Genomic DNA, 26,760 nt, shown 5'->3' on the forward strand with positions numbered 1-26,760 from the left:
CTTTCTGTCTCGCTTTCTCTATACTCAAACTATGTGACTTGTACACTGGGCCTCATTTACCAGTCTTTGAGTAAAGGTGTGTGTGTGTGTGTAAGCCAAACTCAATTAAAAATTTCCGTCAGGGGGCGTCGTGGCTCAGGTGGTTAAGGCGCCGTGCCATGAATGCGGGCGACCCGGGTTCGATTCCGGCCCGGGGTCATTTCCCGATCCCTTCCCGTCTCTCTCTCTCTCCCGCTCATTTCCTGTCTCTGCACTGTCCTATCCAATAAAGGTGCAAAAAGCCCAAAAAAATATCTTAAAAAAAAAAAAAAAATTTCCGTTGGATTTACAAGTTTTGAAAAATGCCAATTTTCTTCATACGCCGGTCACTGTGAAAATAAAGCTTGCTATGGACATTAAATGGATAGCTCCAGTTTACACCATAAACCTTTGTTTTATAGACGTACAATGAAGAGCTGACGTGTGCTAGCTAGGGTTTCGATTGAGGATTATAGGAGGAATGTGCTCCGATGTTTGCGGGGACACGCCTGATGTTGGCATGCAGCACTCTAGGAAGTCTACGTCTCATTACAGGCTTAGACGGACTGGATCGGTTACTCAGTTCCTTATCTCCGTTTGAAATGTGCCAGTAACAAGCAATCCAAACATGGACAAAACTTGGACGGAAACGGCGTAGGGTATTGTGGTCATTTCTGCAGTTTGCAGTAGCTCGGCTTACCACAAACATCTGCACAGACCGGCTCGTCCTTCTTTTATACAGCAGTGCTTCTTCTTAATTGAATGACGAGTCTTATTTGTCTTAAAATGCATTTGGATTGGCTCGCTGTTTAAAAAAAAATATTGTGTGTTCAAATTGCGTATTTATTTCACTTAAACTTGACAGCATAATCCGTGGATTAAAATGTAGTAACTGTTTGCACATTATATCATTTTGGCAGTATCATGATGCAGTGGTTAGCACTGTCGCCTCACAGCAAAAAGGTTCCGGGTTCGAACCTCATGGCCAAATGCGGCCTTTCTGTGTGGAGTTTGCATGTTCTTCCCGTGTCCGTGTAGGTTTCCTCTACAGTCCAAAGACATGCAGGTTATGTTAAATACCCAGCCACTGGGGTTGCAGTGAGCTGGCTTTGTGGTTAGTGTGTCTGCTTCTCGACCAGGAAGTCATGAGTTCTACTCATGGTCAGGTCATACCAAAGACCATCATAAAATTTGGTACGTACTGCTGTCTGGCAAGGCACGCTGCAATACAGATGCGAGTGGGGAATCAAACTCTCGGAGTTACCAGAGGACTGGCCCCTCACTGTAACCCTAGCTGTATAATGGGTCGAGAGGCCGAGTTCACCTTAAGGGGCTGGTTAGTACTGGAATGGGAGACTGCCTGGGAAGACCAGGTCCTGGCACAGGAGGAACTTTGAGTTTTTTGACTGGGGTTGCACAAGCCAGTGCATACTTGGTGCTGGTCCCAAGCCCAGAAAGATTGGGGAGGGTTGCGTCAGGAAGGGCATCTGGTGTAAAACCTATGTCAAATCAAATATGTGGATCATGATGATCTGCTGTGGCGACCTCTAATGGGACCAGCCGAAATAATAATAATAATATCATCAGTTAGTCATCATCGTCATCATCATTGTCGTCTTCTGGCTGCTCCCCTTGGGGGTCGCCATAGCAGGTCATCATTATCCACATATTTGATTTGGTGAAGGTTTTTACACCAGATGCCCTTCCTGACGCAACCCTCCTTAATCTCTCCGGGCTTGGGACCAGCACTACATTAGTTAGTCATCTTGTACGTAAATTTACGCATGTAATATGAACGTTTTTCCGAAATTACAGGATTTTCACGAATCCCAAATGTCTTGTGTAAACATCCATACAAACAATTAACGCAAAACTCTTAATACGCAGTTTCATAAATGAGGCCCACTGTTGTTGTTAAATATATTTTAATTGGGAAAATGCTTCAATACAGAAAAAACAGTAAAACGTTAAATATATTTTTTGTTCCACGAGATTTTTTTTTTTTTTAATATAAGAACATATGAAGATCGTAAATGAAAGCCATTGTCAGCAGACGTACACACCTTGCCTTACTGATGTTTTTACAGAACTTTTCTTTCTTTCCTGTCTGGTTTTTAGATATCAGAGTGGGAAGAAGTTTGTGTACCTGCCTCTGCTGTTTATCGATGAGCTGAGTAACCGAGTGAAAGATTTAGTGGTATGTGGTGATTGGCTGATTCCAGTGTGAGATTAATCTCAGTGTGGGTTTTGTAGACGTGTAGCATGTCACATTTAACGTGTCTTTCAGGAGATCAACAGCAGCACCACTGAGCTGCCGCTCACTATTTCATACGACACCATCACTCTGGGAAAGCTGCGCTTCTGGATCCACATGCAGGACGCTGTGTACTCGCTGCAGCAGTTCGGTGAGCAGTAAAACAGGTTCTTACCTGTGTGTCATGAGATATGATCAAGTTTGCATTGTCACCTCCGGTGTGCTCAGTGTTGGTTTCAGTTTGACTGATTTGGTTTTAGTTTATGCTTACAAGCACGGCTTTGTGCATTTTAAAGTAGATACGCAGAGCCTTTTTTTAAAAATACATTTCTGAGTGGGTAGTATCTCCATCCTTAACTCTTGTATGCTGCATAAATGGGAATTAAAAAATATATATTTTTGAGTGTTAAAATCGACCACAAAGTTGGCATTCGAGCTGCCCCACTGAGCCAGCCAGCCCTGAGTGCGTGACGTCACAGCAGGAACCGGTTTTAAGGCTGAGACCTTTTACAGCTATAGACCAAAGTCATATAAATAAAAATTTATGGTGAAGGTAAGAAATACCGTTACTAACTTGCTCAACTAAGACTGATTTGACTTCATTGATTGTGGGTTGACTCTCATTAAAACAGGATGGGTGCTATAACTTATGCAACATACATGTACATGCATGCATTTTCACTGATAAAACATAAAAGGCTCATTAGATAATCAGATGAACTGAGACGATCACATTCTGAAGCAAATTAAATAATCTGATACCGCTAACTTAAACACACAATACAAGTTACATGGATTAATCTAAATGCAGGTAAACAACGTGTTATTTTTTATCCAAATGAGAGTCGGAGCTTACCCGTCTGTGTTCTCGCTTCTTAAAGGCTGATCTTGTGGCTGATTTGTTTTGAAACAATCTGACTTTCAGTTGTTCGTTCAGTTCTCCGTTCGTTCGCTTCTTCCACATACAGTAAGGGCGAGATGGCAGCGATATCCAGTTTAGAAATAAGACTGCTGGTTTACTCATTCTCCATTTTGTCCATACTGAGTACTCCGCCATTACTACTCAGCTCAGGCAATTACTAAAACCCGGGACCGGATGTCACCGGTTTTAGCAACAACCACGGGGAGGTCACTGCCCGAGCGATATGTCGCATCCCGGGTTTTACCAACAACCCTCGGCTCACTTCGGGAAAACTGGTGCAACTAAACTCACGTTCCTTTTTAAATAAATAAATAAATACTTTCCTTTTCTTGTAGTTTTATTTAATTGTTGGTACTGCACCCTCTTTCAATACGGGCTTATAGCCAACGCTCCTCAACAGATCAGAGGTCTCGTACGAGTCCTCAGTAAAATGTGCAGAGCAGAGGAGAGACCACTTCATAGGCGCCCAATGTGTCCGTGAACTTGTCGCAAAACACGTCCAAATCTTTGCAGTTTGAACATTCTTGGGTCATGAATGCAACGTAAATCCACCTTCTGTCATGTTGCTGCACCAGCCAAAAACACATCTACGTGGCATGGTGATAAATTAGTTCAAAATGGAGGCTCGGAGTTGCAGTCAGCTCTGTGTTTTAGTATAGCGGAAATGGCGATGAGACCGATAGACTTCCCGCTGTGACGTCAAGGTCATTCACTCAGACCGCTACCTATATAAATCACTTTAATCATAAAAATTACTGTATTAGATTTATTGTTAACGCTTAAAACTATTCCTGTGCCATTCTTGAGGTCTCAAGGCATTTATAAACCAAAGTGGGGCCATGGTTCTACATATATGCTTTAAAGATAAAGCCAATGATGGTGTTTAGTGGTTTGGATACAGTGTCCTAGTACCTGGTGTGGGAAGAAAGAGCTCTTTACGTTCTCATCCACGTACAACCTGCTCCTGTTTTATGGTGCAGTTTTACGAGCAGCGGTTTGCAAAGCTGTAATTTCTCCATGTACATTAGAGAACATGTATTGAAGTGCATTTCGATTCTGATTATGAGCACATAATGAGAAATACTGCTTATTAAACCGCCTGAACATAAACACAGATAATAAGTTCAAATAGTGTAAACACATTTTTCTCCAGTTGAGTTTTCCTCCCAGCTTGCTCGCCATCCAATTCCCAACCCCCAGCCAGGTCTCTCCTCCATCATACGTTTATCAACCCGGAAAGCCACATGAAGCCAGCCAGTCACATCTGTTCATGCTGCATCACAGCAAAGAGATCTGAAGGAAAGTGCTATCCACCCACTTCTGCATCCATGAGCTCACAGACACCCACGCTTGGCCAGGGTCAGTGTGAATGAAAGGAGAGAGCTGAGCTCCCAATAAAAAGGTCAAGCACCTTTTCTTTCTCAGGGTTTCCCCTAGAAAAACTGGAAAGAGTAGTGGCTCCCCAAGTGCAGCGAGGTGCAAAGAGCACACTGCCATAGGCGGAGTGTAAGCTAAGGAGGTCCGGAGATGTTCTCCCCTGGAAATTTTTGAAATGTATAAGGGTTCATTTTATGGCTTCTGGTGACATCTAGAGCTGATTTTTACCAGTTCAACATGTTTTGGGGGGAGGCTATATTTTACTGAATTCCGGTGGCACGGTGGTGTAGTGGTTAGCGCTGTCGCCTCACAGCAAGAAGGTCCGGGTTCGAGCCCTGTGGCCGGCGAGGTCCTTTCTGTGTGGAGTTTGCATGTTCTTCCCGTGTCCGCGTGGGTTTCCTCTGGGTGCTCCGGTTTCCCCCACAGTCCAAAGACATGCAGGTTAGGTTAACTGGTGACTCTAAATTGACCGTAGGTGTGAATGTGAGTGTGAATGGTTGTCTGTGTCTATGTGTCAGCCCTGTGATGACCTGGCGACTTGTCCAGGGTGTACCCCGCCTTTCGCCCGTAGTCAGCTGGGATAGGGTCCAGCTTGCCTGCGACCCTGTAGAACAGGATAAAGCGGCTAGAGGTAATCAGACATTTTACTGAATTCCCACCCTAAAAATGGGGGGAGGAGTAAATACAATACCCATTTGTATCTCACAAGCAGTGTCCTGTTCTAAAGGAGACTGCAGTTTTTCACATCAAACAACATGAATGGTGATGCAACATGGCACGAGTTATTCAAAATACTGATCATTAAATTTTGGCAATAGTGCGGATGACTAAATCCTCTCACTATCAGACTCGAGCTGGTCAGCAAGACGCAGCGAACTGGCCATCGCGGTGTCTCAACTATGGTCTGCCGCTGTTGCTGAGGTGTTTTCCGCAGCTTTCTTTGTGAAAAACTCTGTAACTAAGCTGCAACCCATCGGTGTTTCGATCACTCGTACCTGGCTTGAAGGCTCTGCCATTTTTGCATAAGTTACCTATGAGTATTAATTGTGCATCGCTCATCCAATTAACGTGGGATACTGCACACATGCTCAGCCAATCAGTGCTGATTACCCTTCTCTGACATCAGCTGTGAACTTGGGTCAGGTTCAGGGCCATGGGCTTGCATGGACTGTGTTGATTACCTGCTCAAAGGCTACAAAACCCATGCATGTTGATTCTAGCTTTATACTGTAGGCCTAAATTGTAAGCATCATGGTGGTGGTTTAACGGGTAGCGGCATGTCATTAAGCGTATCGGTTGATAAATTAAGCATAGCGGGGCCACTACGCTATGATGCTTTAGAGGAAACCCTCCCTGTTTCCGAATTCACTCACTATATAGTGGACTATAAAGTGAGTTCGCCATTTTGTAGTGCTGTCGGAATGTGTAGTAGTAGTAGTAGTGCTGTCCATTGATTTCGATGATGACTGCTACTACTACTACTATTTGCTTGCAAAATATTTGTAAGGCTACTCTGGGGTTTGCAGGTTGCCAGAGCAGCCGTCTCCACCAGTTGAGAATGATATGAACTGGCAAGGTGAGACCAGGACGAGTTCAATATCTCAAATGGTCGCAGTAACTGGCCAGAAGAGAGGTGGGATTCACTAATGCAACTGCCCTCGGAGGACGTTGCGATCCTGTAGCTGTTGTGCCAGGACTGATGCTGCGATGACAAACAGTCCTGCCAGGGGTCTCACCAAGAGAGTAAACATGCACACCGTAACCCCGGCAATGGGAGGCTTAGGATGTGCTGACACTTGCCCAAGGTGAGCACCCAGACTAGTGGAGGGAAGGAGGCATCTTACTTCTCCATTCCAGACCAGCTCCAAGCTGGGTCTAACCACTGCCCAAATAGTGAGAATTATTACACCTGATATAGTGCACTCAAAGTATCCCACAATGCACCATGAAAAGTAGTGTACAACCGATAGTCACTAACCAAGCAATATATCCCATCATGCATTGTGGTCATGCTGAAAAGAAAAAAAGTGTGTTGGGATGAATGGATGGAGGAAGAACAGTGTTTCCCACAGACCAGGTAGCAATTTGTGGTGCTCCACTGTGCTGATGAGGGAATCATGCGCGGTGGTGTCGTGGCGGTCGGTGGAGTCGGTCATTGGGGTGTATGCAAAGTGTTTACAGCGGGCGGTGTTCAAACACACAGTATTTTTCTTCAGAGTCACCTGCTGGGACTATTTTAAAGCTACAAGAAGCATTTGAGATTATTCAGTTCAATCTAAATTCTTTTAAGTTCTTTAAGAGAAGACAGCTAAAACAGTTTTTACCAGAACCCTGCCTGGTTTCATTCCTTGACCCAACTTTACATTACAGGGCAGGCCATTAGTTTGCTGGGCTTGATGTTGGTGCAAAACCTGTCTTTTAAATTTTTGAAAATTACTCACCAAAATTGAAGTTAAAGTTTAGTTTTTACTAGAGATGCACCGATTGCAATTTTTTGGGCCGATTCCGATTTTCCATGGAGTGTGACCTGCCGATACCGATTTTGGCCGATTCCAATTTCATTTTTTCAAACCACTTCACAGCACACACACAAACTATTTTCTTTTTATCTTTTCTTTAATAGAACATTCTGCCAGATTTTCAGTAATAAATTTTCAACACCTCAAAGGTTGAAAACAAACAAAAAGCAATTGTTCTTTGTAAAATCTTTCTTCATGTTTGGTATTAACATATTAATTCCTGAAATAGGAAATTCACACAAACATTTTTTCTTTTCCCATCCAATATCTGGCACAAAAACAACTTCCCCCTCATATTATTTGCCTACTGCTATGGAACACATTTTCATAAGCCTATTTAGATCTGAAAACTTATGCCTTATAGAACAACCCATTTCTTCATTCAGTATCAAAATACAAAAATAATTTCCAGTCAGGGCGGCACGGTGGTGTAGTGGTTAGCGCTGTCGCCTCACAGCAAGAAGGTCCTGGGTTCGAGCCCCGGGGCCGGCGAGGGCCTTTCTGTGTGGAGTTTGCATGTTCTCCCCGTGTCCGTGTGGGTTTCCTCCAGGTGCTCCGGTTTCCCCCACAGTCCAAAGACATGCAGGTTAGGTTAACTGGTGACTCTAAATTGACCGTAGGTGTGAATGTGAGTGTGAATGGTTGTCTGTGTCTATGTGTCAGCCCTGTGATGACCTGGCAACTTGTCCAGGGTGTACCCCGCCTTTTGCCCGTAGTCAGCTGGGATAGGCTCCAGCTTGCCTGCGACCCTGTAGAAGGATAAAGCGGCTAGAGATAATGAGATGAGATGAGAATTTCCAGTCATACTTATACCATAGCCATTCTATCATCTTTGTCAAATGTGTATTTGTAGAGTAATTTCCAATGGAATCAAGTGCAACCAAGGTTGTAAAACAAACAAAAAGACCATTTTTTTTTCTTTCTCTCTTTGTACAAATCTAACTAGATGTTTGGTAATAGGCTAACGTATTAATTCCTGTAATGGGAAATTCACACAACCACAAACGTTTTCTTCTTTTCACATCCAATATCTGGCACAAAACAAAAATCATTATATTTGGATATCCAAATATAGCGAATTATTATTATTATTATTATTATTATTATTATTATTATTATTTTTTAATTGTTAACGGCGCGCGCGCGTCGGAGCTCGTTAGGCGCGCAGGACTGACACTGTTCTGCGCAAGCGCAACACAATCGCACTAGAAAGCATGTTCAAGCTGCCAGTGGAGCTGCAGTCTTTTTAGTTGCGAATTACGAGTATTTCCACTTTCATCTCTATGTGATACACAAGTTTTGATCGGCAGAAAATCGGCATATTTTAATTTTGACCGGCCGGTCGCCGGTCATGGCCGATCACGTGAAAACCGGCCGATTCCGATCGGCAGCCGGTCAATCGGTGCATCTCTGGTTTTGACCTTAGTTTTTTGCCTTTTTGGTGGCAATCTTTCAATCATTCTTTAGTTGACATTCAAGGAATAAATTGCAAAAAACAAGCTGGAGGTTTTTATTTTAAATATTGAACTCAACACTTACCTCAACCAATACTAAAATGAAATAAATAGTATAATGTAACAAAATAATAATAAAATATCATAATTAGATGTAAGAAACCACTTAAGGTAACACCAAGGCAACTAACAGTAATGAAAAAGCATTACCCTAATTGGTGCAAAGCCTGCATGCCCTATCAGAACATTTAATTCTGCGTGGCTTCCTGAAAAAAAAAAAAACTCCAGTGCCCTATCGTAAGGGAAGTCATTGCTGAAGCGGGATAAACGGGATAATGCAATAAGGCCGGTTCCTCGCGTCAAGCTGCTACTGTATGCATCAAAATTGGTTTATTGAGGTTTTTCACCCACGTGACCAAGTCATGTGAGGCTGCCGTTTTGGACGTCACGGCTCGAATCAGTTTGAATGCGAGGAAGGCGACAAACGAAAAACATAAAAGAAAAAGGAGCGAGATGCAGAAAACACCTTCACTATCCAGCGACGTAGGGCATTTACAGGGTGAGCAGAGGGAGAGGTATTTGCAAAAATTGAGGTTAGCAGGCTTAGAGAACGACGTTTACCTGCTTCCACCAGGATTGTTCACTGACGTACGGAAGTACACGAAGCCCTCGTCTTTACCTGACCTCGGCCCACATGATCTGTATACCTATGTCGTTAAAAACCCATCACCATACACAGGTATTGATCTGAAAGCGTATAAGAGTTTGGATGCCTACAAATATTTTGTGTCAGGCTGGGTAACATGCCTACATCAGCGGGTCGTCCCTGGAGCCGGTGGTCGCCATCTTATTACAGCTAAGGTTTGTTCACATTTTCATTTACTTTCGGTCCTCAGGATAAACAAAATGTTATTAAATGTCATTGAAATAACTTCTTAGTCTGTTGAGACATGGCCCGTTATAAATTTGCTGTTACCAGGCAATGACCAAGAACTGTATTATTAGGGTTGGTGTCTGTGTTGTAGCAGTGTACTAGCAGCTAGCTGTTAGCACTAGCTAATGTCAACAACATCATAGCTGGTATGTTACTGTAGCAATGTTTACGTTCAGTCATTTGGATGACTGTTAAAACCTTTCAGTCTCAAGTTTTTCCTTTACTGTATTTACTAGTTTACTGTAATTATGATCCGGCAGCTATTTACACCGGATCCAGTGTAAATAGCTGCCGGAGCACGCTCCGGAACCTCTGCCGGAGCACTCCGGGAGCAAGCTGGAGCGCGCTCCGGAACCTCGGCCGGAGCACTCCGGGAGCAAGCCGGAGCGCGCTGCTTAATTTGAGGGGGAGCAAGCCGGAGCGCGCTCCGGCAGCTATTTACACTGGATCCGGTGTAAATAGCTGCTGGATCATAATTACAGTAAACTAGTAAATACAGTAAAGGAAAAACTTGAGACTGAAAGGTTTTAACAGTCATCCAAATGACTGAATGTAAACATTGCTACAGTAACATACCAGCTACTATGTTGTTGACATTAGCTAGCTTGACCTTCAAAATGGCGGACACCGGGGCGTCACGTGACCCTGTGACGTCAGGTGAAAAACCTCAATAGCCTGACTCAGGGATGTCTGTTTCCTGTAAGCCAAGAAGGCTATGATAAAGCTCATCACGAGTCTGGGTATATGCGCACTGGCAGGCCTGTGGACACGCCCCTCTCTCTCTCTCTCTCTGTGTGTGTGTGTGTGTGGGTGTGTGCGCACGAACGAGAAGAAAGAGCACTATGAATGAATGGAACGATACGCAACGGAATTTTTTTTTTTTTTTCCAAAATCGCGAGTCTGATTGTGTGGCGATAGGAATCCATTGTGTGGCACTGCGCAACACAATGGTCTATGTATGGGAAACCCTGGAAGAAACACGTTATAAACGAACATTCAAGTACAATTAAAAACAGTAAGAGAGCAGAAAATAATCTAAAATAGAATAAAACATTAAAATACAAGAGTAAATGTTAGTGCAGAGTGAGGAATTAATAAAAAGCATCAAATTTGATTTCTTTGCCGCTGCCTTTTATAAGAAAGTATTCAGCCTTGATTTAAAAGAACTGAAAAATGCAGTGGACACAAAGAACTTTGTATTTATTAACGTGGGCAATATGATCAGTGTAATATGGGTTTATCACAATACATGCATGTATGTATTTATTATTTTGAAAACCCACCAGCCAACTGATCTGGCACGTTTTAATTGTGTCACAGTAATGACGTAAATAACAGCGCGATGTTGTAGTGTCGAAGTGTTTTTCATTTTACCAATGAGCTCACTATGTAGTCCTCTATAGTAATTCCCTGTATAGTGAGTAGGGAGTAGTGAACGAGTGAGTGATTTCAGGCACAGGGCCTGTTTCTGTTGCACCACTTAGGAGCCTGGAAGCACCTTTTTTTTTTTTTTTTTTTTTTTTATTGGCAAAAACAAGTTACTGAAGTGTAAATACTGTACATCAATAACAATGTTATGTTGTGACTGCATCTCCATACACATTCCATCAATCCAGCTTTTTAAATAAGAAAAAGATTAAAGTGCATATTCTGGACAATTTCGTTTTTTTTATATGAAAGAATGTCCCTTTTACACACTCATCTAGAAGGGTAATTTTGCACAAGGCCATCTGTCTACAGCAGAAAAAAATAAAATAACAAAACGCGTCTGGGAAAATCCCAAGGGAGTCTGGAGCCAGATTCGTGACGTTACCTGCGGAAGCGCCAGCAGGCTGCACGAGCTTTGCACGGTTTCAGTGCACAGCCTGTGTAGACCAAGCGCTCCCATTTCTCTCTCATTGTCCGGTCTTTTGGGAAACGATGAGTACTAATCCCATCAAGATTGGTGTTGCTACACCCTCCTACGATACATCTGTTAACCGTTTTAATAATTATGCGATAACATTGAAGAAATTTGCAGAAAACCACCAGGTCGTTTTCTCATAAACAAACCAGCGCTGGCATAGGATTCAGAGGGAGGCGTCCCGCACGTGACGTCACGAAAATCGATGTTTCCCGGGAAATCCAAATGGCAAGTTTTTTCAGAGGCGGACCAATTCGCCTCAAATGGCTTGATTTCAACTGAATATTTCTGGTATTGCGCAAGGTAAAAAATAATTGCACAAAATGCAGAATGTGACAGATATTTGACCAAAGTTTAATATAAAATAGGAGAATTACATTGATCTTGCTCCTGAATTTACCCGTGATATGCACTTTAACAAGAAAAGATGAGTTGCACTGTAGTTAAATGTAGAATTAACACATTCCCTGTGTCTGAAATCACTCACTCGTTCACTACTCCCTATATAGGGAATTCTAGAGGGCTATATCGTGAGCTCATTGGTAAAATGAAAAAACACTTTCGGATGCTACTCCGTCGCACCGTTATTTAGTTGCACAATTAAAGCGTGCCAGATCAGTCGGCTGGTGGGTTTTCAAAATAATAAATATATGCATGTATTTTTGCGATAAATGCATATTATACTGAGCGTATGAGCGGCGTAGTGGTTAGCACTGTCGCCTCACAGCAAGAAGGTTCTGGGTTTGAACCCAGCGGTCGACGAGGGCCTTTCTGTGTGGAGTTTGCATGTTCTCCCCGTGTCTGTGTGGGTTTCCTCTCACAGTCCAAAGATGTATGCAGGTTAGGTTAATTAGTGGCTCTAAATTGACCGCGAGTGTGAATGGTTGTTTGTCTGTCTGGTTGTGTGTCAGCCCTGCGATGAGGTGGCGACTTGTCCAGGGTGTACCCTGCTTCTCGCCTATGGTCAGCTGGGATAGGCTCCAGCTTGCCTCCCGCGACCCCACACAGGATAAGCGGTTACAGATAAAACAAAAAACAAACTGAGTGTATTTCCCACATTAATCAATACAAGGTACCTGCGTCTTTCAGGTTTTTTTTTTTTTTTTAAATCAAGGCTGAATACTTGTCATTAGTGGCCGTGGCCTTTTATTCAATCAAATTGAGATTTAAACTTCATAAAAGTGAAGTCTGTTGATTGGCGGATTTTGTTGCCAGTAAAAATCGCATGGTTACAGAAAATTACTGATTAGATGTTTAGAATTAGAAGCCTTTGTCACATACTGTATACATTACAGCATAGTGAAGTTCTTTCTCTGTATTCAACCCGTCTGAAATTAAAAATTTTTTTTTAGAATTATTAGAATTCGAATTCGAAGCCTTTAGGCTCTGTGTAATGAAGGTAAACGGTGTTCTCGGCTGCCGTTAACGTCACAGGTGGAGATCTAGTTTCAGTGCAAATGGTTGCTTCCAGGTAAGCTTATTTTTAGCAATATCACCACATTTAAAATGGATAAATAGTTATAAAGCTCTTATTTTTAATTTAAATATGCAGAGGGCACATCAGGGCACTTGCCATGATCGGCGAACAGCGTTTTCTTTTTGGGTTTTGTTTGATTTTAATGTAGCTGGTGTTTGATTTTTAAAACTCTTTCAAATGACCAGTCAGGGGTGGGTTTCCCAAAAGCCTCTTAACACTAAGAGCATCTTAACTCGGAAAGAGTGATCTTTGTGCTGCGATGCTTTTGGGGAAACTCAGCACAGTCAGGTTTAGAAATGTTAAATACACTATAGACCCCTTTCACTGACGTCACCGGAAACCGGAAGTAAACAAACCCTGCGCCATATTGGAAGACCAACAAACTCGTGATTAGGGGGAAATAACGGCAGCGCGCGGAATTTAAACCCACGAGGCACTTGGATCATCAAAAACCTACAATGGTAAACTTTTGTGCTGTGTTAGGGTGCTCTAACAAAGCTGATGGGAAAGGTGAAAAGAAGTCTTTCTACAGAATACCAGCTGTGATTGAGACACAAGGGGAGCAAACCAAGGAGCTTTCTGCCAGGAGACAGAGAGAGCATTTAGCTGCTTTATGCAGAGCGGATCGGAATACTTCTCGTCTACAACAGTACAGAATATGTTCAGACCATTTTGTTACTGGTAAGTCACTAGGCTAGAGTGTTGTAGAACATTTTTTTTTAAATGTTTACTGAATAAAAACATCCTTAATTTTATCACATTTATGTTATGTATTTCATTTCTTTCTTTTGTTTTAATTTTCCTCCCTCCATCCCTCTTTGGATTTTAAATATAGTTTTTCCCCATGTCCAAATAATTCAAATATATATAAATAAAGAGAGAAGTAGTAAATTAAAAATAAATTATGAAATAAAAAAAATCCATAACAGCATGAATACAGATTGCAATAGTGGTCAAGTGCTATAATTTTTTTAACATGATAGTGGAGAATTTCATTTAATCTGCACTGATTATTATATGAAATGTATAAATGAACAAATTCTGAACAGGTCTTTCATAGAACGGAACAACTGTTAATGTAGTAAAGAAAACACTGTTAACATGTTAATAAAAGAAAATTTGCTGCTACATTTCAGGTGTAGTTTGTTTTATGTATGTATGTACTTGCATAGATGTGTACTTGGTCTTCCAATATGGCGCCCTAACAAAATCTCGCGGCGCGGTGACGTCACGCGAAAGCCCTCTATAACTCACAGCTCCAGGGTCTCCAGCTCGAGCCTCGGCTCAGTTTACGGTCTTGTGCATACCGTCGTCGTGTTCCCATGGGTTTCCTCCAGGTTCTCTGATTTCTTCCCAGAAATGAACCCATGCTGTTAGTCAGGTTGGCTACACTAACTGCCCCTCGGTATGAATGTGTGTGTGCACGGTACCCTGGGATGTGATGTCCAGGGTGTTTTCCTGCCTCAAACTCAGTGTTCCCGGGATAGACTCCAGATCCATCGCCACCCTGATCAGGATAAAGTGGTTACTGAAGATGAATGAGTATAAAAAAGTACACCCATGGTACTTGCTAGAGATCTTCATTTGCGCCATCGTCCTGTTAGAACAAATGTTACAATCCCAGCTGCAGTGATTTCATTTCAGCATTCTTGCTGTTGTAGGCTTCACTGAAAAGGATGCAGATGAAATCAAGGGCATATTTGTGGACACCAATCTCTACTTCCTCGCCTTGACCTTCTTTGTTGCTGCCTTTCATGTAAGTACGTTTATAACGTGCCTTATGTTTTAAGTAGAGAGCAGTTGTTTTACTGCAACGCATTTAAACATCGATGTTCTTCTCAGCTCTTATTTGACTTCCTGGCGTTTAAAAACGATATCAGCTTTTGGAAGCAGAAGAAGAGCATGGTGGGAATGTCCAGCAAAGCAGGTAAGAGTCATAAACCATTTCTGAAGTCAGGGATGGCAACAGGAAAATTTTATTTCAGCTGAAACTCTGAACGGGGGGTTCAGGGGGGCAGAGCCCCCCTGAAGCTTTAGCCTTTTTAGCCTCTTCTACCTATTTTCTAGCCATTTTACATGTATATTGTGTGAAAAATACATGATAAAAATAAGTAAGTATCTAAAGTTTAACAGAAAAAAGACAACTTACTCTGACTGCCCCAGGCATATTTGACCTTAGAAGCATGGTCAATTAATGCCACACAGCCACAGGATCTGTAGTTGATCACATCGTTACAATAAATGCAAAATGCTTTGCCAGGCAAATCGCACTTCTTGATAAACTGTTCAAGCGTCTCGCTGATCTCCTCGATCTTTTTTCCAAGTTTCACTTTCGTAGTAACTGTCCGCTGTAGCCAATCCCAACGAAATTTGTTCTTGACATTTTTGTCAATTTCAGCCACCGATGCTTCTTGATCTCGTGATAAAAACTTCATATTTCTGCGGAAAACAATGCTCTCAAAACCTCGTGCAGGACATTTAGCTAAAGGCAAAATGGCGGCCAGTGAAATGAAACATGCTTTCGCATTGGTTGAATCCTTCACTTCGCAACCAATCACAGACTCGTTTGCTTATTTTCATTGTTACACTCGATATAGAAGCTTCCGTTGTTCGTGAGACATGTGGTTTCGATACGATTTGACACTAATCTCGGTAGCAGCAATAAAAGTTAGGTACCTAACCCCCCCTAAAACTTTTCTCTACGGATTTAGACGTTCCACAAAAATGATAAAATTGAAATTCAAAATGGCGGATTTCCGCCGTTCGGCAGAAAATTGCCATCCCTGTGAAGTGAAGTTTTCCTGTCGTGTCGAGCACACGTTAGCAGCTTTATTAGCACTGATGTTAATATGATCGCGTGCTTTCGCAGTGCTGTGGAGGTGTTTCAGCACGCTAGTGATTTTCCTCTACCTGCTCGATGAACAGACGAGCCTGCTGGTGCTCATCCCTGCTGGAATAGGATCTCTGATCGAGGTACGTCGAAACAGCACGCGAACACTAATAACAAGAAAAAAAATGAAGTTAAAAATAAATAAATGTCCACACATTTTCCCTTAAATCCTACATCTGAGTGTTAATGATGTACTGGAATACATTTTGATGTTTTATTACTGAAGAAAGGCTAATAATGTGCACTAAATACACTAAAATGTGTGTGATCAAGCATGAAGTGATTCTAATACAGTAAATGTTTCATCTCAAGTATTTTGGTTTTCTTTTACAGGTGTGGAAAGTGAAGAAAGCCTTCAAAATCTACATTTTCTGGAAGGGGCTTACTCCAACTTTCATGGTGAGACGTGTACACGTGCATGATATTTATCCACACTGCTTCTTTTCAGATTTGATCATCTGGTTTTTTTTAATAAATTTTAATTATCACAATTTGTCTTTCAGTTCGGCAAATCGGACGAATCCGAGAGGAGGACGGAGGAATATGACAGTTTGGTGAGACGTGATTTTTACTTGAAGTGAGGCGGTGGTGTGTTGGACGTGACGTTAAATGTTTTTTTTTGAGCTCATGGTGTGTCTGTGTGCGCGTGCTGATTGTTTTTCACAGGCGATGAAATATCTGTCCTACCTCCTGTATCCACTGTGTGTGGGCGGAGCCATTTATGCACTTGTATTTGTGAAGTATAAAAGGTACAGTGCTTTCTTTAGCATTGCTGCTGATTATGCTTGGGGGTGCCAATATATATGATAACGCATGTGTTTTTTTGATCCTGGACCAGACCAGACTTTTGTCTTGATGTCTTCTTTCCCTTGCTTGTTGAAAAATGTGTGGTTTTTCCCTCGTAAAAGTCTCTGTGTGTGTGTGTGTGTTTCTGTCTGTCTGTCTGTCTCTGTATGTGTCTTTGTCTCTGTGTGTCTCTCTTTGTCTGTGTCTCTCTCTCTCTCTCTCTCTCTGTGTGTGTGTGTGTGTCTTTGTGTGTCTCTCTCTCTCTGTGTGTCTCTTTGTCCCTCTCTGTGTGTGTGTCTCTTTGTCTCTGTGTGTGTGTGTCTCTCTCTTTGTGTGTGTCTGTGTGTGTGTGTGTGTCTCTCTCTCTGTCTCTTTGTCTCTCTCTCTCTGTGTCTCTCTCTCTCTCTCTCTCTCTCTCTCTCTGTGTGTCTCTTTGTCTCTTTCTGTGTGTGTCTTTGTCTCTCTCCCTCTCTCTCTCTGTGTCTCTTTCTCTGTGTGTGTGTGTGTCTTTGTCTCTCTGTGTGTGTGTGTGTGTGTCTTTGTCTCTCTCTCTCTCTCTCTCTCTCTCTCTCTCTGTGTGCGTGTCTCTTTGTGTGTGTGTGTGTGTGTGTGTGTGTGTGTCTCTCTCTCCCTCTCTCTGTGTGTGTGTGTGTGTGTGTGTGTGTGTCTCTCTCTCTCTCTCTCTGTGTGTCTCTTTCTCTCTGTGTGTGTGTGTGTGTGTGTGTCTCTCTCTCTCTCTGTGTCTGTGTGTGTGTGTCTTTGTCTCTCTCCCTCTCTCTCTCTGTGTCTCTTTCTCTGTGTGTGTGTGTGTGTCTTTCTCTCTCTCTCTCTCTCTCTCTCTCTCTGTGTGCGTGTCTCTTTGTGTGTGTGTGTGTGTGTCTCTCTCTCCCTCTCTGTGTGTGTGTGTGTGTCTCTCTCTCTCTCTCTCTCTCTCTCTCTCTCTCTCTGTGTGTCTCTTTCTCTCTGTGTGTGTGTGTGTGTGTGTGTGTGTGTGTGTGTGTGTGTGTGTGTGTGTGTGTGTGTGTGTGTGTCTCTTTCTCTCTCTCTCTGTGTCTGTGTGTGTGTTTGTCTTTCTCCCTCTGTGTGTGTGTCTCTCTCTCTCTCGTGTCGGTCTCTCTGTGTGCTTGTTAGTGATATTGGCACCTCAGTATGTTGAACAGTTTCTCCTTTCACTTGGGGTTTAATTCTGAATGTTTTGTTCTGTTAACAGTTGGTACTCCTGGCTGATCAACAGTTTAGTCAATGGTACGTTTTTTTTTTGTTTGTTTGTTTTTAATGATTGTCCTGCGTCTCATTAGTTATCATTTCAGGTGTAAATCATAACATTTCAACTTTTAAAGATTTTGAAGGCATATTTCATGGCTTAAATGGGATCTGTGAAGCACAACATAATTTTGTTACAGCAGGGGAAATCACAACCCATCTTTAATAAAGTTATTATTTATTATTAAATACCTTTATAGTTATTATCCTGTTTGATCACTTGAATTGACTGGGTTTAAATCCAAAAATAACAAAAAGCAAGTAGGTTTATAGATAATACAGCTTAGTATAAATACTGAGGTGATTTATAGAAAACCGCGCATGCCGATTGGTCGAGAAATTCGGACTATGTGGCGGCCGATCGCTTTGTCACCACAAGTGAGGAAGAATTAGAAATGGTGAAAGAAAATGCTGTTCCTAAAAGCACTAAAGATGCTACAGAGTTTGGTCTAAAACTGTTGAAGGGTAAGGTGGGATTGTCATTTATTTTATCGATTTCTTAAAGTATTTTATCTGACACGGTGTAGATGAGTGACAAGTCTCCGCCACGCAGGTTACATTTGCATGCCCCTTTTGAAGTTTTAAATAAATTTTTTTTTTTTAAAATAATCACGTGTGTTTATACTAAAACGGTTATCCGCTTCAGGCTCAGTGAATAATAACCTCGACTTCGTCTCCGTTATTATTAACCGATATTCACTTTACCTTCTGTGAGTAATTGTTAAATAGAGTTGAATCTAATGATAAAATTCTTCTGAGAGTTGAAAGTTCAGAAATAAAAAGCTCAACGGCGTCCAGAAATAGCCAGATTATTCCAGTATTTAGGTTTCCTGTCTGCAAAACTTTTAAGAAGCCCTGTTCTAATGAACACATTTCTCTTTCTTCTAACAGGAGTATATGCGTTTGGATTCCTCTTCATGCTACCTCAGCTCTTCGTGAACTACAAGGTTAACATCGACTGAACCCATGCATACTATTCTGAGTTTGAGTGATGCATCAGTGTTTTGTTTTTTTTTTGTTTTTTTTTCCAGTAGCACCTGTGTTTTATACCTCGGTCACTCATCTGATCTCATGGTCTTTCTTCATTTTATTTCACAGTTAAAATCGGTGGCTCATCTGCCCTGGAAGGCCTTTATGTACAAGGTGAGAGATTTAGGTGGGGTTTACATTAGACCGTATCAGCGGATCATCAGATTAACGTTTTTAAAACGATTCGCGTGCACACAGCAACGCCAATACACGGATACGCTCGGCTCCGCAGGCATCCTGCGCTCCAAATCACTCCGCCCTGAACAGCGAGTGCCCTCTGGAGGGTGCGCACTCCGGCCCTGCGCAGCTCACAGAGCGCGCGAATGAAGCGCACGAGCAGTAATTCGGGACAAATAGCAGGAAGTGAAAGTCCGCGCCGTTTTTCAGCAGTCGCGTCACATGACCAACGTGGCATGACCAACGCCAGCGAATCAGGAAGGTGGATGTCACAGTGACGTGGTCCAATGATGACGTCAGCTAGAGCTCAGCACAGCGTATCCTCGTTCCTCAATGTTTACACAGCACCGGATCAGATACGTAATGGGTTGAATACGTGGGCCCTGGCGGATTCAAGTTGTTCCGCCTGTGGAGTCGTTTCCCGGCGTTTTAATGTGAACGGACAGTGCATCCACGACGAAAACGAGACGGATACGGTCTAATGTAAACACCACCTTAGGTTTAAGAAGTACTGAATGGTCGAGACAGTGGGACTGTGTGAAGGAATATTTATAATGGTTTCTCAGCCATTAACGTTCGTATGCTGTCCAGGATGAAGGAGGAAACACATTCCTATTGAGCAACGACGCCTCCAGCCTTTACTACACCACTGAATACATTAAACCCACGCCACTGAATTTTGAGTAAAAATTTCAATAGCGTGGGTTTAAAACAGAGCACGTTTTTGTGAAAAAGGAGAAAAGTGTTTACCATAACAATGGACCACTTGGTTCTTTGTATGTGAACACATCACCTACACTTGAGTGCAAAAGTTTGTATCCTCTTAAGGCAAGGATAAACGGTACCAGTTAAAAGTTTGGACATGCCTTCTAATTCAGTGGGGTATTTTTCTTTATTTTTATTATCTCCCACTGGCTGAAAGGCCCAAAGGGGGATTATGTCGTGATGAAGTCTGTCCTGTCTGTCCGTCCGTCCTGGAAAGGGTTCTCACCTTCTGAAATCAACTCCTCTTACAATTTTTGGAGGATTTTCCAAATTCATTTGCAGTATACAGTATTATAGCAGGGAATATTGTGCTTTCAGAGCACTCTCTTGTTAATTAAATCACTTCATGTCTTAAAGTAATGATGGATGTCGTTTCTCTTTACTTAGTTGAGCGGTTTTTGATATAATATGGATTACTACAGTTGTGACCGGCGTGTGGCCTAGTGTCCGCCTAGTGTGGTTAGCGTGTCCGCCTCTCGATCGGGAGATTGCGAGTTCTACTTACGGTCAGGTCATACCAAAGACCATCATAAAAATGGTACCTACTGCCATCAAGGCACGCTGCAATACAGATGTGAGTGGGGAGTCAAACTCGTGGTTACCAGAGGACCAGCCCCCCACTGTAACCCTAGCTATGTAATATAGGCGAGAGGCCGAGGGCAACAAAACGGAGATTGTGCCATGTATGGTGCGGGAAGGACTTTGCCTTTTTTTTTTTTACTACAGTTGTGGAATAGGGCTATTTACTGTTTGATCTCAAACACATTAAGGCGGCAAGAAACTTGTCCACTAAGTAACTTTTGACGAGTCACACCTGTTAATTGGAACGCATTTCAGGTGACTACGTCATGAAGCTGGTTAAGATGACGCCAGTAGCGTTCAAAGCGTCATCAAGGAAAACGCTGGATACTTTTGAAGAATCTAAAACAGCAAGCATGTTTTTTTTTTTTTTTTAAACCACATATGTTTGATTCTGTATATGTTCCGGATGTTATTTCATAGTTTTGATGCCTTCATTATTGTTCTACAATGTAGAAAATAGTCAAAATACAGAATTTATGAATGAGTAGAGTAGGGGTGTACAAACTTTGACTGGTACTGTAATTTAAACTAACAAGACATTTACTGCGTACATTTCGAAGATGCTGCTTCAGTATCACAACTAACAAATATTATATCTAAAACATATTAAATATATTAATAACTAGAGTCCTGTGCAGGTCTGAGCTCAGCCTTTGTCTGACTGGGAGATAGAAGCTCCATCCATCCATTTTGGCAAATCACTATAGTGACGTGGCCGCTTTGACAGCTTCAGCCATCAAAGTGTCTCGGGAACGTTACAGTAGTGGTTTCCCGTTGCCTTCTACTGGATTATTATAGAGCTTTTCTCCTCTCAACCATTCATATTCACACCTACGGTCAATTTAGAGTCACCAGTTAACCTAACCTGCATGTCTTTGGACTGTGGGGGAAACCGGAGCACCCGGAGGAAACCCACGCGGACACGGGGAGAACATGCAAACTCCACACAGAAAGGCCCTCGCCAGCTACTGGGCTTGAACCCAGAACCTTCTTGCTGTGAGGCAACAGTGCTAACCATTACGCCACCATGCCACCCTGAGATCGAAGCTACGGTACATAAATAGAAAAAAACCCTGCCTGCTCAGAAATACGATGACACCAGGATTTGAACCGACATTACAAAGTCTCTTCCTTTCCTGGACAAAGCTCTAGACTACTCGGCCATGGAGGATTACATTGCGAACTGAGGTTATGTAACATGGTGCTTAGAGTCCGTACGCAGTGGTGCCACACCGCGACTGTGGAATCGCTACGTTTCCGGTTGAGAGTACGTCATGTGCATTCTGGCTGCCGCTTCTCACTGGAGCTTTTTATTTTCTCTCTTTTTTTTTTTGTAGTTTGATTTTTTGTTTGAGTGTTTTGTCTGCCGGTTGTGGTGTAGCTCCAGACCCAGTTTTGGGCGCTGTGTTCGCTGTGGATGATGCCTGTGCTCCTCGCTATGGACTGCAGTGAGCTCGTTGCTCTTTTAACATCGTGGTTGTCCAGCGCTCTGTGCAGCAGTGCTTTAGTACTTGGCGTGATGTTCCGAGCGATGTTGCTCGGTGGCGTTGTGGCGGCTGTGCAAGCGGTTTGGGACATTCCAGCACTCTGCGTGGCGGTGCGTCTGTGCTCGCTTTGTGGCTCCATGGCACGGTGTTCTGAATGATGTTGCCCGGCAGCAGTGCGGCGGCTGTGCTGGCGGTGTGGGACTTGTTTCCGTGCACCTTTTGGTGGGACTGTGGCTGCTACACCATTGGAATGACATCCTGATCTCTATTTGGTGGACTTTTTTTTTTTTCTTTTTCCCCCTATAATTGTAAAGCAACCTTGGGTTTTGAGAAAGGCGCTATATAAATTGAGTTTTTTTTTTTTATTATTATCTGAGGCTGGCACGCCAATGACCATCTTGCATTCTTAAACATGCTCGAACTCCGGTTAAATTTACACATCCAGACAGGCGCCTCTATAGACTTCAGCCAAAGGCCGAGCCAAAATAGTGTCTGGTTAATATTAGCATGCTATAAAGGCATTTCTAACTGCTTTCACTTTCCTTCACAGCCTCTGAACAGCATTTGTACCCTCATACAATCTTTGCCCCTTGTACTTGGCGTAGCTGTTATAAATGAGTCAGATGTCACACACACACACACACACACACACACACTGCCTGTTTTATATCCGTCACAGAAAAACTTATTGCTTTTGGTTCTTTGCAAACTATGACGAGTGATGAATTTGTAAAACTTTTAACCAAGAAATCAAGTGGGATACAAACTTTTGCACTCAACATATAAGAATACGAGGACTGACTGAAAGATGGTACAGAATTATTTGAAAGAATGTGTAAATAGAGTTTCACACCAGTGGTGTTGACCATGATGTCTCTAGTATGGAATAAAGCTCATGCGGGGCATGCAGTTCTAGGAAAATAATTAACTAGAGGCTGTGATGTGGCCTGATATAAAGCAAACTCACTACTGTATCACCACCCTCAGGTTTTCTCGTAACAGTATTTTATTCCTCTTATGTCATAGCAACGTAACACTACTTACATTTTTTATTTATTAAAGAACAGCATATCGTACTTTTAGCCCTTTTTTTTTTAGTTGCATTTAATGTTGCAGAACGTCTGAGAAACTAGTTTGTGGTATCGCTTACATTATAACGACTCCAAACAGTCTTTCCTTCACCTGCCTCTGTTTTTGTCTCGATGTAAAGGTAATAAGACAAAAAAGGCAGCTTTTCATGTCCCTAAGAAAGCTGAAAGTGCAAATAAAAGCTTCAGCATGTTAATGATTAGACATCTGCCTTTTGTTAAATTTTAATTTATTCACCTTATATATGGGAAGCCATGGCCTAATAGTTAGAGAAGCAGCTTTGGGACCAAAAGGTTGCTGGTTTAATTCCCTGGACCAGCAGGAATGGCTGAAGTGCCCTTGAACAAGGCACTAGAGGTCTGCGCGGGACAGAATTTTCAGTCCCGCTCCTGCATTGTGCAGTCCCGCCCGCTCCCGCAAAGAATTATGATTTTCAGTCCCGCTCCCACCCGTGCCTGCCATATTTTGTCCCGCTCCCGCCCGCAAATCCCGCATGATGCAGACGTTCGCGTTATTTCTCACGAAAGTTCTTGTCATTGGCTTGGGGAATTAAACATGCTGAGCTTAGCTGAGCTCTCCACTGACCGATCCTTCATTTATTGTAAGTTTATTGTTTAGACTCTGACATTCTGCTGACACATTCCAAGTTGAGCGCTGCATGTGCTCATGATTGACAGCTCTCGCTTTGCGCACTCGCACTCCCAAGTCTGTGGCGTTATGATTCCAACCGCGATTTCATTCTCCTCTCATATGAAGTGCTGCGCAACCACAACCAGCTCCTCAGATTATACACTGTCTGTTTCTCGCTTTAAATTGAACAATCTGTGTGATACACAGTCCTTTTTAATACTAGTTAATACTTTTTAATACTTAGGACTAATACTTGACTTTTTAACAGTAAATGTACCTCTTTTTAAAGCAGCACTTACTTCTGAAGCACTGTGAGCTTCACTAGAGGAGCTCTGCTCTTCTGCCATGATCAGAGATCTCAAACACGGAAGAGCGGAAAGGAATCGGAAACGTACGCGAGATTAGACCACATCCGCAAATTTAGGCATCTTAAAATGTTGTTATTAATGCCAAATAAAATATCCAGCACAAATTATATACAATAGACATAAATTAATAATTTATAAATTTTATTTTAAACACATTTTTAGTTAGCGGGACTGCAGCTTATCACCTCTCCCGTCCGCGCCCGAATTGTGCACTCCCACTCCCGCCCTCAATGAGCTTTCAAAATTTGTCCCGCGCCGCACTGCTTTGCGTCGGATCCCGCGGGACTCCCGCGGGAGTGCAGGGCTCTACAAGTCACCTAACCCCCAGCTGCTCCCCAGGCTGCTCTGGGTATGTTTTATGTTGCTCTGGATAAGAGCGTCTGCTAAATACCTGTAATATAATATTTTGTGGAGGGCTTAGAAAACATACCATATTAGAACAAACACATTTATTATCCAGTAAAGCTCTGATTGAGTTATAGCTAGCATTAATGTGTGAGCTGCTATAAAATTGTCCTCTAAATGATTTCTTCGACTACTAAAAGGTCTCTAGAGTGTTTTCTGATTCATCCTGATGCATGTTTTTGATCCTCAGGCGTTCAACACGTTTATTGACGACGTCTTTGCGTTCATAATCACCATGCCAACGTCTCATCGGCTGGCCTGCTTCAGGGACGACGCTGTGTTTATTATTTACCTGTATCAGAGATGGTGAGCCATGTTTCCGCTTCAAATGAAGTGTAAATGAAGTTTAGATTCACGTGGTAAAAAGACTCCTCCTCCTTTTGTCTCTCGCAGGCTGTATCCCGTGGACAAGACCAGGGTGAACGAGTACGGCGTGTCTTATGATGAGGAATCAAAGCAAAAACGCAATTAAACTGACCACGGGATCGAATCAACCTGCAGGAGACGTCCACTCGGAAACCGTGACGAGGACATGGACACAGGGTTCGGTTAACACAATGGGTAAATGGATCTGCTGTCCCCTTTGGAGCTTGGTGTTTGTATCCTGTTCTCCTCACATGAAAATGGACTATTCCACTGGATCATTCAGTGATTACTGAATGAGCTGAATTGATGTTATTGAGCTAACTGCGTCAGGTTTGGTGTTGAGCCTAAAATATCTGTGGTTTTGCTCAGGATCGAGCAGAGTTAGCTCATTAACACACACTTCATCAAATCGGAGCTTGTTATTAATGCGTACTGGACCTGCTTGTGACCCCAGTGTCACTAATGAAATTGGACCGTTTCTCTAATGATAATGAGAGGAAAATAAGCTCCACTGAAGGCAGAAGTATGATATTTCATGAAAGTGTTTATATATAAAAAAAAAAAAAAGTCACTTCCGTGCCAAACGAACAGAAGGTTTGATAGTTAGTTGAAAGTCCTGATGGAGATCGTGATGTTTCTGTGTCCCGGGTGAGAATGATCTGTGTGTGAGTCTGTGTACTATATTCCACTAAAGTGTTTAAAGAGCCTCGATTAGTCATTTATTCATGAAGTCCATGCATTGGTTTATGAGGAGGAGGAGGAGGAGGTTTCTACCTGCTTAGTTAGAATTGCAACAATTAGCAATTTGTGGCACACGTTTGTTTAAATTTGAAAGCTGATTCTGAAAGGCAGTAAATCAACGGGATTGTTTTTCCCCTAATCATCAACAAATCTGGTACTTACATTCCTGATGTTATGGCTATCGCAACGACGGTGACGCATGAGGAAAATACGCATATGCAATGTATGTTTTTAATATTGATTTTTTTAAATGTTATTAATTAATGTTCTTATGCTTCTTCGGCAAAATAAATGAAATCCTCCACCAAATTCTTGCATCTGTGTGATTTCTGATGAACATCTCATCTCATTATCTGTAGCCGCTTTATCCTTCTACAGGGTCGCAGGCAAGCTGGAGCCTATCCCAGCTGACTACGGGCGAAAGGCGGGGTACACCCTGGACAAGTCGCCAGGTCATCACAGGGCTGACACATAGACACAGACAACCATTCACACTCACATTCACACCTACGGTCAATTTAGAGTCACCAGTTAACCTAACCTGCATGTCTTTGGACTGTGGGGGAAACCGGAGCACCCGGAGGAAACCCACGCGGACACGGGGAGAACATGCAAACTCCACACAGAAAGGCCCTTGCCGGCCCCGGGGCTCGAACCCAGGACCTTCTTGCTGTGAGGCGACAGCGCTAACCACTACACCACCGTGCCGCCCTGATGAAAATCATAAGTCCATTTTAAAAAAGGGTTCTTTTAATAAACTAAGGTTTTAATTTAGAATCGTGTCTAATTTCCTCATCGTAGGCGACGGTCAGGTCCAAAGAAAAACAGGTTTGATAATTAATTGATTAAATTTATAAATTCTTTGTAGCAATATAAATGTATTCGTATACTTTTTATTCCAATTCTGTTAAGCAGATGTTTTGTTTTAAGCTAGAAATTGAAGATATCTTTTTAAATCTTTGCTTCTGTAAAGCTTATTTCCTAAAAACTTTAACCCTTTTAGACGTTATACAAAGTAAAGGTTCTTTGTTTCTAATGTTGTGTTCATCATCTCATCTCATCATCTCTAGCCGCTTTATCCTTCTACAGGGTTGCAGGCAAGCTGGAGCCTATCCCAGCTGACTATGACTACTTTTATATTTATATTGAGCTTTGTAGCAAATTTGAATTTCTCTCTGGGGATTAATAAAGTAGGCGGCATGGTGGTGTAGTAGTTAGCACTGTCACCTCACAGCAAGAAGGTCCCGGAGGAAACCCACGCAGACACGGGGAGAACATGCAAACTCCACACAGAAAGGCCCTCGCCAGCTCCGAGGTGTGATTG

At 42.5% G+C, this 26,760-nt stretch overlaps 1 protein-coding gene across 2 annotated transcripts in view; it reads left to right on the plus strand.

The window, feature by feature from the left end:
* Window positions 1-25,745, plus strand: part of clptm1l (CLPTM1 like) — a 38,368-nt gene extending 12,623 nt beyond the window's left edge. For both annotated transcript variants that reach the window (XM_060942638.1, XM_060942639.1), the window contains exons 5-17: window positions 2,137-2,215; window positions 2,306-2,423; window positions 14,520-14,614; window positions 14,701-14,785; window positions 15,728-15,831; window positions 16,082-16,147; window positions 16,252-16,302; window positions 16,415-16,497; window positions 17,745-17,779; window positions 18,689-18,744; window positions 18,896-18,940; window positions 24,520-24,635; window positions 24,723-25,745. In XM_060942638.1, the coding sequence (XP_060798621.1) occupies window positions 2,137-2,215; window positions 2,306-2,423; window positions 14,520-14,614; window positions 14,701-14,785; window positions 15,728-15,831; window positions 16,082-16,147; window positions 16,252-16,302; window positions 16,415-16,497; window positions 17,745-17,779; window positions 18,689-18,744; window positions 18,896-18,940; window positions 24,520-24,635; window positions 24,723-24,801 (1,012 nt within the window). In that variant the 3' untranslated portion in view covers window positions 24,802-25,745. The remainder of the gene's footprint in view (window positions 1-2,136; window positions 2,216-2,305; window positions 2,424-14,519; window positions 14,615-14,700; window positions 14,786-15,727; window positions 15,832-16,081; window positions 16,148-16,251; window positions 16,303-16,414; window positions 16,498-17,744; window positions 17,780-18,688; window positions 18,745-18,895; window positions 18,941-24,519; window positions 24,636-24,722) is intronic.
* Window positions 25,746-26,760: the final 1,015 nt, after the last annotated feature.

This window comes from Neoarius graeffei, chromosome 16, assembly GCF_027579695.1.
Source record: "Neoarius graeffei isolate fNeoGra1 chromosome 16, fNeoGra1.pri, whole genome shotgun sequence".
NCBI classification, from domain to species: Eukaryota; Metazoa; Chordata; class Actinopteri; order Siluriformes; family Ariidae; genus Neoarius; species Neoarius graeffei.